This window comes from Gordionus sp. m RMFG-2023, chromosome 4 (genome assembly GCF_954871325.1).
Source record: "Gordionus sp. m RMFG-2023 chromosome 4, tfGorSpeb1-WG-v2, whole genome shotgun sequence".
In the NCBI taxonomy this organism is placed as follows: domain Eukaryota; kingdom Metazoa; phylum Nematomorpha; class Gordioida; order Chordodea; family Parachordodidae; genus Gordionus; species Gordionus sp. m RMFG-2023.
This window is the reverse complement of record NC_088778.1, coordinates 25,086,296-25,102,085: the sequence shown is the minus strand read 5'-3', so window position 1 is coordinate 25,102,085 and position 15,790 is coordinate 25,086,296. Positions and strand designations below refer to the sequence as shown.

General features: G+C 26.6%; 1 protein-coding gene across 1 annotated transcript; it reads left to right on the top strand.

The window, feature by feature from the left end:
- The first annotated feature begins 4,006 nt into the window (after positions 1-4,006).
- On the top strand, positions 4,007-15,790 carry LOC135929117 (cytochrome P450 3A13-like). Its single transcript, XM_065465625.1, has 5 exons — positions 4,007-4,733; positions 10,064-10,249; positions 10,562-10,935; positions 11,201-11,462; positions 15,408-15,790. Exons 1-5 carry the CDS (start codon positions 4,063-4,065, stop codon positions 15,661-15,663), a joined length of 1,749 nt encoding a protein of 582 aa, XP_065321697.1. The 5' UTR covers positions 4,007-4,062; the 3' UTR covers positions 15,664-15,790.

Below are 15,790 nucleotides of genomic sequence, written 5' to 3'. Positions count from 1 at the left end.
TAGCGATTTAGAACCGATCCTATGCATGGTAGTTTATTAAATGTCTCACTAAGTTCGATGTATTGATATTTTCAGAAATAAGATTAGATAACTAATAATTAAATAAAATCACAAATTTTTTAAAAATAAATAAAAACACTCGGAAAATTTATAAATCTTTCCATTTTCGTTATCTTTATCAATATTTTACATAAATTAAAAATGTTTTTATATGCTTGATTTACATGCAAAGGAAGGCTTTACTCACTAGGATATACTCTATCTTGTATTAATTGTTAATGCAGCATCCAATATATCTTTGTTAAGTTTAGTAGTATATATTAAAATGTTAATGATAAATAAGAATAAAGTTAAATTCAATAAAGAGCAATAAGGATAATATTTCATATTAACAAATAAATTTTCTAATGATCTCACGTAATGCGGTTCAAGGAGATGGAGTTCAGGGATAAACTTAGCATTGCTCAGACGATCAGTAATGCGAGGAAAATTAATCTCATATCGATTATGGTAAGAATTTTTTTTAAAAAAAAATATGATCAAAACGTCACAAAATGATATTTATACTGAATATGAATCTAGTAATATAAAATAAACAAAAATATATTAGACTATTAATTATAGTTGGGTAATGGCTAAATTTCGACTAAATTCTGCTCAATCTTCAGGTGCCTACGGAAGAAAACTCATTAACATTAATGTCGTAAACTGTCAATAATATTTTCGCAAATACAATTTAAATATTAGGTATCAATCAAAGATTGTAAAATTTTGATTGAACATAATGATTTTAGGATTATGATTATTAAAACAATTTGGATTATAAAAAATATAGACACTTTATGATGTTCAATGTAATTTTGCGGCTAAAAATTTAACTTAAACGTTTAAAAATATATTAATTTAATTACCCAACTATACTAGTAATATAAATGAACAAGAAATATATTGGAATGATTATTTTTTAAGTGTAGTCTAATGGAAAAGTGTTTTTAAATAACATTTGAAAAAATAAACGAGTTCTTATCAAAGATTAAGGTAACATATAAAAAATTATATTATAATTTAAATAGCACAAAAGATAATTTTTGATATTTTAAGATAGAAACCAAGTTTTTCTAAATATCTCATTTTTTAGAACAACCGCCAAATTTTTACATTGGCTGTGGCGTGTTCATTAACACGTTTTATAGCTTCAACGTGGTCAAAAATTATTGGCAGCAGCGAATTTAATCGACGTCGCATAGGTCTTATTACAATATAACCCACATATGCAATGTTTATCAACTAAGAATTTTAAAATGGAAACTTATAAAACCAGTATCTACTCACCTAAAATCTTAAGAAGCGCCCACTCCCTCAAAAAATTTTGAAATAATTAAGATATAAATTCTTTAATTTTTTATTAATTTTAGGTAGAATTTCCCTTTTAAAAGTTAGCGACGTCAGTTACAATTAATAGTATTTCTAGTTGCTAAAAATATTAATGGCAGGAAAACGTAATAAATGGAAACATTATCGGATTATATATATATATACTATCGTATATACAATTTTAAAATAAAGGATTCATTATAAATAATTGAATGAAATTTTATGTTACTAAGTGTTATTTGTTACTTTTAAATTAAAATATAATAAATGTACCTTCAGTAATATTTATTTGGAAGAAAATCTACCAAATAGTCTTTTTCTCCCCTTTCCCCCTCCCACCTCCCGGTTAATTATTTTTTGATACTCTTAAATTTCAAAAATAACTTTTCTTGCATCAATCTTTAATATTATATATATATAAAATGTAAAATATACTTTAAAAATATTATTTTTAAATTAATAATTTAGACAAATTAGGGGAAGAGGAAGCAAAAGAATTTATAATTTCTTCAATATTTAATTGTTATGTTTTAATTTTACTCATGATCCTGGCAGTACATAAGTAGTAGGAATGGTTAATAAATATTTTAATATTGTTAAATTAGTGAAAGTAGAAAAATTTAAAAGTAGACTATAAGGTAAAAACGAATAGTTTTTCCAGTTTGAATCATAAGTCAGAATTATCATCATCATCAGAAGAAGCTAAATATTGTGTTAGTAAAAATATTTAATTAAGTAAATTTACAATTCTCAGAATCCAACAAATCTTTAGATTTTTTTGTTATTTGTCCAAGAGAAATATTCTTAAAAACTACTATTTCAAAGCTTCTTTATATCGTTAAAATGCCCACCATGTCTTTTTCTAATGTGATCTATTTATTATCTCTTATATTATGCCATGTGCAATTATTAATTAAGTACTTGTATTTTTTTTGGTTAATATTTTTGGGTATATTTTGAAATTGGAAAAATAATTGTATGACAAGAAATCTCGGATAACAACCTGATTTGCTAAACATCGACCAAAATTTATCAAAAAGTAATCACTTATTATTTAATTTAATATGTATTAATCGAATCACAATGTCGAGTCCGATATCATAAATTAGAAATCCCATGGAATTAATTTAAAAAACTTACCCCCACTCAAATTTTTAGAAGCAGTTGCTTTGACCCTTCCCCCGTTGTAGGGGCCACTGTTAGCCTCAAGTTCTAGATTAATATCAAACATATATGTAATCATGCCATATAAATTTTCTAAAATTAATTAATTCCAATCATTTTATTAAAAAATAATGCGTAAATATCAATTTTATTTACGACTCTAGCTGGTAGATATTGTATTAGTTTTTAAAACCAATACCACTCAATAACAATACCTATAGCTGATAAATCAATTCAATAATAATTAATATAAGTTGAAATGCTATAAAATTATTATTTAAAATTAATTGATATCATTTCTAGGACGTACTTAGTTTGAAAAGCAATATCAATATTATTTAAAAATTTAATTACTGTCCTATTTTATAAGATTTCTTTACTAAATTTTTGACTTTTATTTCACGGATAACGCTAAATATCTTTAAATGCCTAATTTAAGAGGTGCCATATTTTTCATCACTGATCCTTATTATTTTTATAAATTGATTTAATTAACTTTCATATGTTCTATTTATTTACAGCTGTCATCAAAAAAACGTTTAAATAAAAAGTAAATGCTATTAGATTTGTGTAAATTATATTTTTTTAGTTAAACGACTTGAGCCCGACTTATAAAGTTAAATTTTTAGACCTGATTCTTTTTATATTTTTTATTGAAAAACATATTTAAAAAAACGCCATTTTATTTTTAAAATAGTAATTATTTTGTCCTAAATCCCGGAGAAGATTCCCAGTTGACATTTTATTTTAAACAAAAGAAGGGAAATAAACTATATTCATGTTAGTTTAATGCTTGACCTAATTTGTTAACCCTGACCCTAGATATTTGATTAATTTATTTTTAGACCCTACTGACTTTCATGAAATCTATCTCATGGAACCATTAGCATCTAAAACTTTACTTATATTTTATGATGTAAAAAGTATATATAAAATATAAATACATATTTTTTCAAAGCCGAAAAGAATATTACTGTCTTTATAAAATTTTAATAGTAGAGCTTGTAAATTTTTTAAAAAAATAAAAATTCCATGAAGGGATTCAAATCTAGAATCCGCTTCAAATCCGCCACTACACACCTGTTAACACTTCATATTTTTTTAAACGGAATTTTGATTAATTCCAAGTTCTGAGCCATAGACATTTTTTCGAATAAAATAAAATATTTCAAATCACTTATAACTTAATATTTACCAATAAATAGACCTTTAATAGATAATATCGGTAAATTGTAATAATTATAACTATTATGCCTTACAATTTTATGCTCTTGAAATTAAAAATATTTTAATTATAATTATTTTCGTAAAACTTATGGCCTGAGGGAGATCCTATTGTAAAAGTCATTATAAAGATGAATTGATTATTTTTTAATCAATTATACTTAAATAATGTAACACAAAAGATAACAAGAACATATAATAATTTAGAAAAAAAAGAGTGTTTATATATACTATTTATTAGATTATTATTTTATATTATAAAAAAACATTTTTAAAACACCAAAATCCAGCAATCCAGTTATGTATAACATCCTTGATTATTTAGGCAACCATTATCTATCACTTATTTACACCCTTATTTTTGCATGGTTAATTATTTATGGTTTAATTCCAGTGATAAAACTATTCCGTTGCGGCTATAACCATCCCTTACCTTTACCATTCTTTGGTACATTCTTATGGATATATTTTAAAGGCTTCCAAAAATGTCTCATGGACTGGAACCATAAATATGGACAATTTTACGCCGTAGCTCAAGGCCAAAGCTTGGTTTTGGTGATAAGCGATCCTAACTACCTTAAGGATATATTGGTTAAAAGTTTTTCCAATTTTTCTAATCGAAGAATTTTTCCAGTCCGTAATAAATTTTTAAGTAAATCAATTTTCTCCACCACAGATGAAGAATGGCGCTTGGGACGGAGGCTCATATTACCTACTTTTACCTCCCACAAAATGAAATACAATATGTTTCCACTGATTCTCAGCTGCGCCTCTCAAATGGTAGGTCACTTAAAGGACTCAATCAATGGCGATCTAAATCTTATTCATAACAATAAAAATGATGAAGATAAAGACACTGCAGTTGTCGATACCAAAGACATTTTTGGGTGTTATACTATGGATGTAATTGCTTCAACCGCTTTTGGATTGGATCTAGATTCGCACAAGGAAAACAACCATGCTTTTGTTAGGTATCTCGAATCTTTTAAAATTAATTATGAATAGGGGAGAACCCAGGTCAGATTTAATTTAAAACATTTCCATATTTTTTAATTTATTTGAATATAAAACTATTTGACTTGCAAAAAATTGTTAAAATCAATTTTTATAATTAAATAATTTTAATACAAGTGAATTTAAAAAATATGGAAATGTTTTAAATTAAATCGTGTAGAAGACTTAAAAATAACTGATCTGATTAGAATCAGGGCTAGTAGGTTTATTAAAGGTTTGAGATATGTTAAGTTGTATTTTGTAAATTCCATCTTATATTTCTAGTAATTTTGACCAAAATTTTACCTATCACCAGGTATCATTATATTATTTATTGAATGATACAATATAATAATCGGTAAAATTTAATCAATTTAATATTATAAAAATCATTTTTATCTTTTCAAAACATCAATTTAATATTAAATATAATATATCGTTTTAAGCCTTAACAGGCGCGTACGCAGGAATTTGGTCTGGGGGGGGATAATAAAATTTTTTAAGAAATAATATTTTTAATTAAAAATACTAAGCATAAATTTATTAGGATTAATAACTTTTCTAATACACAATTTTAAACTAATGTGAATTAAAAAAATTATATATATAAACCGGCATTTAAATGTGAATCATAAAATATAAAGTGAATATAACCCACGATATGAATCACCTAAATGACCCAAAATTGAAATTTGAATTTTTTGAGCTTTTAAAATATATAAAGTATAAAAAATTTAAATGTTGTAAATATAAATTAATACACAAAAAGTTTCTTAGGAATAATTGTATTTTGTATGTTTTGAGCTAATTTTTCAATTATCAATCCTTGCTTGGCGTTAAATGTCTATGAATATTCAAAAGATCCAAATCATTCAATCTACTTTCAGATGTTGTATTTCATAGGTATGTTTTTCACAGACTTGCAGGCCCGGCCCCTGAGCCGGACCGTATTTTAATTTTTTTAAATATACCCGGGCCGGGCTCGTAATTTTTTTTTAAAAAACACCCAGGCTGGGCCTGAAAATTTTTTAAGAAAAAATATCCGAGCCGAGTTGTATATTTTAAAACCAAATATTTGAAATCGCCATTATTAGCTATAAATATCAAAAATAAATATAATTTATTTTAAAAAATTCAGGCTAAGCCAGCCGGGCCGGGGCCTGAAAATTTTTTTAAAAAAAACCCGGGCCGGAAAAAATTTTAAAATAAAATCTGGGCCTGGTCCTGCAAATGGTACCTCTGCAAGGCTCTGTTATTCTTCTTAAAAAAGTGAATGTTCTCTCATTAGTTTACTAAAGAGCTGCTTATATATATATAACCATTTTAATAATTGGGAGTATAATCTAAAATGTGTTTGAAATAAAAAGCATCCATAGCATTTTTTGGGACTGTATCAACCATAGTTAATCTTTTAATCATAGTTATTCAGCTAATAAGGCATCATAAGATATTTTAACATCTTCATGATAAAAATATAACAAATATTTATATTTTTTTTCTATCACCATATGAAAAAGGTTGGGAGAGGGGACATTTGTTTTATAATACTCTTCTACTGATCCTATATTAATGTTTTGATGATGAGCTTGCTTGCTGCAAGTCGAGGGGGACAAATATTTAACACGTATAGCTCTGCTTTTGACTCAACAATAACATATAAAATATGAAATTCTTCAACAACACTAGCTCTATTTCCTTGAGTTCTAATAAAATGCTCTCCGCTATTCTCATCTTCTTAATCAAGTCAATGTTATGTTTTTAAAAGTATTACATAAAATAGTTGTATAATTAAATAATACATTCTAATGAGAAAAAAAATTTGGAATAAGTATTGAATCCAATAATTTTCTTGCTTCTGAGGAAATATTTCTTTCAAGCCATTGTGATATTTCAGTAATAGCATTAATAATCAGCTCTTCTAACTCCAAAATAGCTGTTACTGTGGCGGAGACTCGATCTCGTTGGACAAGCTTGCAATTTTTTTCTCCCTGTTGGACAAGGAGTTTCAGAGATAATTATTATTTTATTAGAAATTTAGATAAATATTACGCCACTAAAATTTGAAAATAATAGGTAAATTACGCCAAGGAAAACTTGAAATCGAAATTGATTGATAAAATAACTTAGTAGATGAATGTGATAAATAAAATATATATATATATATGTGTATATATGAGATAAGAATAAATATTAACAAATATAAATTAATATTAACAATAATATTTTTGAAAAATATAATCCGGCATCTGCATTTTTTGGCTTTGGGGGGGGGGAATTTGTCCCCCTGCCCCCCCCCCGCTGCGTACGCGCCTGAGCCTTAAGTCTTCTACAATACAACATTAATAAACAATGTTACTTGTATTTAACACTAACAAATCTCTCATTCTTTTTTTTTGAAATAATGGTCTGGTCTCCATTGACCATTATTTTGTCCATTTTGCTCAAATTTATTGGTGGGTTGTGTTAATAACTTCATAATTTCAGATGATTGTTATCTACAATATGGCGAATTTTATAAAGATCTTCTATATGTATCTGCGAGGCGCTCTTGTTAATTTTATTCACTAACATAGCATAATACGTTAATTTTCTTAAAAACTGAGAAAATATATTTTAGATCGTCCGTTACTGACAGAGACTTCATGACCGGTTCCTCGGTCCATATTTATATTATATTTTCTAGCGGACTTGAACCGGATCTGACTTTTTGATTAATGGTCTTGGACCTAAAGTTAAATTTAGCTAATTTAAAACAAGTTGCTAACTTAAAAAAAATATTGCAATTCTTTTCTTTTTCTAACAATAACAAATTTTAGTATTGTAAACAAATTGACTGCTTAATTATACTTAAATATTGTTTATTTTCATTAAATAAAAAAAATTTAATTTTTAGGTTTGGGCCGGGCTTGGGAAAATATTTTGAAACTTTTTATGGGCTTAGGAATTTTATTTAAATGTTTAATTTGGACAGGAGGCCTAAAAAATATTTATTTACCAAATTGACACATCTGTGAATTGTGCAAGATGATAGATGCACACCATGGATGCATATTGTTAGATCCGATATAAAAATATATATTTTTTATGTAAATATAAAAATGAGAAACTTACCATTTTTACAGCATTAATTTTTCTTCTTTTTTTTAAAAAATCGAGGTAAATCTTATAAAGTCTATTTCCAAATAGTTCACACATGCTTTTTTAAATAAAATGGGAAACATCCTTCAGCATGGATTGGGCTTTTCGATTATTATATTAAAGTCTAAAATGAATGATATATATAATACGTGAGATAATTTACTGTAAATATTAGAGGATAAAATCGAGATTTCAATTTATGCATGATTTGTAGTGTGTATTAAAGGTCTGTAATGAGCGGGGTTTATCCAAAAAGCTTGCCCATTTGTCGTTTAAATTTTCCCCTCTTCCCCCCCCCCCGCCTAACTATGATTTTTTTAAAAATTAAGGTTTAGCTTAGCCCATCTAACCAATGTTTAAATTATTTTAATGGCTAGTATAGCTAATGATATAAAATTGCAATATTATGAAATAAAATTGTTCTATATTTCGCCATAACAATATTTAAACGTCATCCGCCTAAAAATATTTTTAAATCCGCTCGCTGAATGTTTAAAAAAATTTTTCCCCGCTCCGAAAACTAGCCCATTGCATACCTTTACAGTGTTGTGCAGATTTAATTCAAAACATTTCCATATTTTTTAATTCGTTTGTAAATAAAATTATTTAACTATAATATATAAATATATTATTTTAACAATTTTTTGCAAGTCAAATAATTTTATTTTCAAATAAATTAATAAATATGGAAATGTTTTGAATGAAATCTGCACAACACTGTAGTGTGTATCAGAGAGGGTTTCGTAAGCCGTGCCGGCCTATTGTCCAATTTATTGTATTCAATGAAAATAAAACAATATTTAACTGTATTTAAAATTGTGTTTGCATAACTGAAATTATAATTATTAGAAAGAAAAAAAGTTACAATATTTTTTAAATTTAGAAACACTTTTAAATAGCTAAATTAAATTAAAATATTTGTAGACGTAAGTTCATTAAAATTTTTAAAATTCCAAGCCCGTTAGAAAATATAATATAAGGCCCATACCCGGCAGTTGGGCCATGGGCCGACTCTGCTTATGAAAGCCATTGAATTTGTTTATGCAAGAAAAATATTATATATAATTCTAGTAAAAAATTTTTAAATTTTAATTTACGTATAAGGTGGAAAAAGGAATAAAAATATAAAAAAAAGATTTTTCATCAGTTGAGAAGCCTTAAAAAGTGAATGTTTAACTGTAATGATATCTGGCATTCGTCATTATATGGAAATTTTGTAAATAACCAACAAATTTTATTTAAATACAATACAACTTTTATTTTCGGAATCACGGGGTGGCTTCCAAAATCCCACCCCGTAGCGTGGAACTCCCTAGTTGCCTTCAAAAAAATACCTAGTACTTGCTGGATTCAGACAATTACGAGGCTATCTATTATTTTAATAAAACAGATTTAAAAAATCAATAAGGTTCAACGCTAATCATTACCCGTCTATTTATAGTTACGGCCTTTATAGGAACCTCTTTATAATGAGCGCCTCATTAACTACTTTTTACTGTGGTCATTTATATTGACCGCCTTTCTAGAATAACTATTTAACTGTAATGACCATTTGATTTCAATTCTACGAAATTTTAAGATAAATTATATTTGGTGTCACCTCTAATAGTAGGATGAATTTATAACCCTCAGTGGTTAACACATGAATGATTCACTAAATTTTGATTATTATAACAACTAATCTACCCAAATCAATTAATTTTTCGTCTTCCTAGCAGGTAATATGCTATTGCTAGTAGCGATCTGACCGGGCCTATTTTTAAAAAGAAATCGGGTTCGGGCTAGGTCGGTATTATTATTTTTTAAAAAAATTCGGACCGGGTTGGGTCGAGCCTTGGAATTATTTTTAATACATCTGAATTTATCAATGTTATGTTGAATTTTTAATGTAAAATTGAAATATTTGATTTTATTTATGGAAACTAGACGCCATATAACATATATCCATTATTTTGAATAATTAATTTCTATATTTATTTAAATTCAGGCCGGGCAGGTAAAACTTAAAAAATATTTCGGGTTCGGGTTGGGCCGGCATAATTTTTTTAAGAAAATTTCTAGCCGAGCCGGGCTTGAAAAATTATGGCCGATGCAGATCATTGATTGCTAGTATATTAATAATTGTTAAAATTAAAAAAAAATTGACATAAACTATTATAATAAAAAAAAGAAATGCAAAAAAGGTGTTTGATTTTGAGATAACGAGACCAATATTGGCTGTGATAGGACTTTTCCCAATCATAATCCCTCTAATTAATTACTTCAAAATATCACTTATTGAAGATGCACCAATGCAGTTTTTTGCTGACATCGTTGAAAATACCATCGAGAGGCGGAAAAAGTTTAATATTAAAAGGTAGGAAACGTTATAATAACTAAATTAATAAATTAAAAATATCATCTAAAATGTAATTTATTAAAGATGAAGTCCTAGGATATTCTTAAAATTTTCAAACTAAAACTTGATATAATTTTTTTTTGCATCTATTAACATTGACTGCAATTTATTTCGTTCTAACAGGATCCAAATAGACTAAAGATTTGAATTCATATATTTGAAGTTGTGAATTAATTTTATCTACTTATTTCTTTCTCAAATAATGGAAAAATATCTAAATTGTAATATATAATTTTCTGATATAACTCTTGATTTCAATATATTATGTAGAAATGATTATTTACAATTGCTCATTAACTCCCATGATATTTATAAATCAAATCAATCGAATTCAAATGGGTCGCTTAAAGAAAATGACTACACCACTAATATAAATGGATGTAAGAAAGATATTCATAATATTTCTGATGATATGATGACCATGAATGAAGAGGACAGCATCGAAACCAAAAAAGTTGAAAATCAAAATATATTAACCACTGGAATGTCCAAAGAGGAGTACATCTCTAACGCATTACTGTTTTTCATAGCTGGGTATGAGTCAACTGCAAATGCTCTAAGTTGGACAGCTCGCACTTTAGCCTGTCATTCTGAAATTCAAGAGAATCTAAGGCAGGAAATAAAACGAAAGATTAGCCAAAAATGTAATTTTATTTATTATGGAGTATATATAATATTTGTAAAACAGATTTGAATTTAATTATAATTAAAAATTATTTTAAAATTTATTTTATCATCTTTATAATACGTAGAAGTTTGTTGAGTGGACAATGAAATGTTTATTTCGGAGCTTTTTAATTGTTTAGTAAACTAAATAGATTGAGAAATTTTAGAATTAGGTTTGTCTAATAATTAATTTCCTTGTAACCCATTAATTTTTTATGCCAAAACAATTATCAAAAAAAATAGATAGAAGCTTTAGACCTGATCTCTTAAATTACGATGATATTATGAGCCTAAAGTATATGGATCAAGTAATTAAAGAAGTTTTGCGGTTACATCCTCCAATAACATTATTTGATAGAGTGGCCTCTGAAGACTATTATTTGGAAGACAAATTAATCAAAAAGGGTACTGTCATTGAAGTGCCTGTCTATGCAATGCACCGAGATGAGAATATTTGGCCATCGCCTAACGAATTTGATCCGGATCGATTTTGTCTAAAAGACTCGTGAGTTATGACTTATAATATTGTTTAAAAAAAATATAAAATTGTTATTTTTAATCTTTTAAAATTAATAGAATAAGAATAATAATGACTGACATCTTATCCTAAATATTCTGCTACAGATTGTTGTAGCTGACTATAGACCTAACTAGAGTTCATGAGAAAAATTGCGTCCCAGACCTGTCTAAGGTGGCGAATCCATAAGAAATTATAATAGCCTTATCTCTTATTTGTGTCCGTATGGCCTTGCAGGTTCACAGAACCTGATTGGCTGTCGTTTTATTATTTAAGAATTATTTAAATTTGTGCTTAGTTTAATTTTTTTATTATTTAAAAAAACACTAAGATTGTTATATAACAATAACAATGGTAAGAAAAACGGTTATAAGTTATAATAATTTTATTCTAAAACTAAAATGATACTAAAAATAAAAATAAAATAAGGTATATATATATATGTATTATAAAAAAACAATTTAAACGAAATATATATTTTTAGGCTATAATAACAATTTAAGTTAAATAAAAAATCAATCAATCAACAAAGATATGATTTTATTTTAAAAAAAACTTTATTTAATAATACACCAAAAAATATAAATCTATATCATTTAGCTAATCACACTCATGTATAAAATAAAATTGGTTATTAAGGTGTCTGAGTAAGACAAATGTACACCATGCATAGTGAATGACCTGTTTCAAATCTCGTAGCGACTGTTTAATTTTCAAGATTTTTTTTGTTGACTGATGATCAAATAGAAATTTAAAAAATATAGCTTAGAAATACTACTCCGATCACCGTCAGGTTAGAGCAGCTGGGTACTAGGATACATGTTCAATAAATCTAAAATAAAAAAAATTATAATAAGGGCATTCTCGCCAAGTCACGCGCATGATGTAGATCTCTATTCTGTGAAAAATAAAACTAAAAGTCAACTAAAAAGACCCAATTCACAAGTTTAATATTAATACTCCTAAAAGTAGGACCAATTGGCTTCTATGTTGGGAAAGATAAAAAGTAATATATCATGTATACAAGAGACGAGTGGAAAAAGCCAATCGATATAAATAATTGGAGACGGTTTTAAATTCGATTAAAATGAATTAGTGAACAATAAAAATGTGTAGGTATTATCCTCACATGATCTAACTTTGACATTAGTAGTTCTCATAGACTGGCTATTAAAAATTTTGTATTGGCCAGGGAAGGCTTATCTTGGTTTGGATATGGGGATGTAAATAAAGGGAAACTTGTATTGAGATTTGCCCAAACCTGACCGTGCCTTAACTAACACCTTCATTAAGAAAAGCAACAAACATTTATCATGAGAGCGGTACACGAAAAATTCAAATAGATTACATTCTGATCTCTCTTAAAAGGGTTAAAGAAAGATGTAATAAACTGTAAAGTCATCCCAGGCATTGCAACTCAAATCAATTAGAGGATATTAAAATCAATGACAGATGCCTTCACTATAGATGTAAATACTGAAACAATTGATTTTCCATAGATTAGTGAAAAAATGTGGACTGATCTCTCATCATAATTATATACTCCTACACTCATCCTTGATTTGACGGGGGGGGGGGGTAAATCAAACTCTCTGATGATCTTCCAATAGAAAGTCTAAACATTATGAAATGAAGGAATAAGATTTTCCATAAAATTTTAGAACAGAATACTGGAAAATGAAAAGATTCCTCAAAAATGGAGGTAAAGTTATATAGTTCCCGTTTTCAAATATAATGATGATCCATATTGTAAGAGTTAGCTCACTAATTTATTGGATGAAAGTATATAATAATAATAATACGAAACTAAAAGTAATTTTTGTCACTAATTTATTGGATGAAATTACATAATAATAATATGAAACTAAAAGTAATTTTTGTAAATAGTATAAAGAAAAAATTCAATATATCTAAGCCAACAAAAAAAAATTAAATATATCAATTTTTCATTATATTAACGTTTAGCCGCCAGCAATGTTACAGAGATTAATATATATATATTATAACTAAAAGACCATTAAAATGTAATGTAGTATAATATTACTATATGCATTGAATAAAATTTAAACAAAAATTATTTAATAAAAATTAACATAACGTAACGTGTGTCACAGGGTTGAGAAAATTGTCATTAAATATTACATTCTATTGTAGAGAGATGTGGATAGGGAATGAATGGGATTAATGTAAATGATAATAACTTTTCATAGTACATTATATAACATGTTGGAAGGGACTGGAATTAATGTAATTGACAATGTTGATTTAATATAATCGAATACAACAAATATTATATTACATGTGGGAAGGGCCTGGGATTATTGTAATTGATATTGTCGATTCAATACACTAAATATATATCACTTGTCTTATATAAAGTTTCTGCTATGATTGACTGAGTAATGATCATATCCATTTTATTAAGATTGTCACTTGGAAAAATATTTAATTATAAGATTTATCAATATTTAATTTATCCCTTCCATTTGTTCATCATTATAGTAAATCAGTATGGAAGTACTTACTGATTATACCCAGAAGGGCCTTTATCTCTATTTTCAATTTCAGCTATAAAAAATATTTCATCATTTCTCGATATCTCACCTACAACCCAAATGGCATTCTATTTTAAAATCCTCCCTGTGTTATTTTTCCTTATATGCCACTCATCCATTTCGATAACATGCTTAGTGTCCCCTATTTTTTCAAAAGAGATGGCCTGTGTATGGCAGCAAATTTTTCTAAATATTACATATACCTAATAAAACTTATTGATTTCAATAGTACTTTTTGCTAATCCTATTAAACGAAGACTGTCACTTATAGATGTCCTGGACACAAAAAGATATTGATGAATAATTTTGTTTATTTTCAAATATAGTGCTTAATTAATAAAATAAAATCTAAATAATATAATATTAAATCCTTCCAAATAGAATAGCTGCTTGAACATGTTGAGCATCTTACTCTGTAAGATGTTGCATTTTTCTCCATTTTCATGCTATTATAACACGTGTGATTATGTAATCCATAAAAAGAGGGGAAATATATTTGTTAAATTTAAAAAAATATATAAAAATTATGAAATTCTTAAAACTTTTGAGTAATGAAACTTTGAATTCTTATTGCTAAAATTTTTTATCCAATACAGACAATGGTATATTTATTATTTTTTAATAAAAAAAATAATCCAAATTTACGCTAATTGAACGAAAAAAGTATGCGATTCTTAAAATTTTTGAGTAATGAAACTTTGAATTATTATACATCAAAAAGTTTCCAATATCCAGACGATAGCATATTTATTCTTTTTTATAAAGAAAATTCTTCTAAAATATTTAAATAATAAAACATTTAAAAAAATATTAAAAATTTTCCCAAGTTTCAGTGAGTTACCCAATATACGAACAAAAAATATACACAGTCTATATCATTTACATATATTTTTATATCACAATATTTTTAGCTAATTGACCAAAGTCTTTAAGAGAATTTTGATGTAATTCCTATCCTCAACCATGTATAAAAATTAATTTTTTCCTTGAATAGTTAATTTTATGTGAATTTTTAAATGATTTTTCTAATTATTGTAAAAATAAGAAAAGTGAAGCTTATTTTTTTTTAAAATCTTTTATTTCTCTAGATAGAAAATCATACTAAATTTTTGCGTGTCGTTCAATTTATTAGCAAGATTAAGTATATTTTTTTATAACAAGGGAGGGAGAGGGAGGCATGAACACCTCAGAGGGTCAATAGTTTGTATCCATTTTTATAAATGAAATATTTCATATTTTAGTTACCAAGGGGTAAAATTGTTGGCTTAGGAGTTTAAAGGGCTGTTTTTATGGATTATTAACTGTATTGACAATTATTTTGAAAACTAAAATAATATATTAAAATATAATTATATATAACATTCATAATTTTTAATAGAACTATGGAACAACAATATAGTTATATGCCCTTCGGTTTTGGTCCTAGAAATTGTATAGGTTTACGTTTTGCAATGCTGGAGATCAAAATTGGTTTAACTTTAATTCTAGGGTCCAACATAAAATTCGTCTTAGCCCCTGGAGACATTAATTCCGATTTAACTCCTGACAACACGAAATTTAAAAAAAATGGTATCAACTTTCCTAAAAATGGGATTAAAATAGGAATAAAATACGTGGAAGAAAATGATTCATAAATTTTTGCAACAAAATATTTTTATTTTTTATAACATTTAAAATATAAATACGATATTATCACCATTTTTTTAATAGTTTGATTTTAAAAAAAAACATTTTAAATATGCCATAATATCAATAAATATT

Coding starts and splice junctions, on each gene's coding strand:
- LOC135929117 (XM_065465625.1), top strand. CDS start 4,063: ATGTATAACATCCTTGATTATTTAGGCAACCATTATCTATCACTTATT. Junction 4,734..10,063: donor AACAACCATGCTTTTGTTAG/GTATCTCGAATC, acceptor AATAAAAAAAAG/AAATGCAAAAAAGGTGTTTG. Junction 10,250..10,561: donor AAAAAGTTTAATATTAAAAG/GTAGGAAACGTT, acceptor TATATTATGTAG/AAATGATTATTTACAATTGC.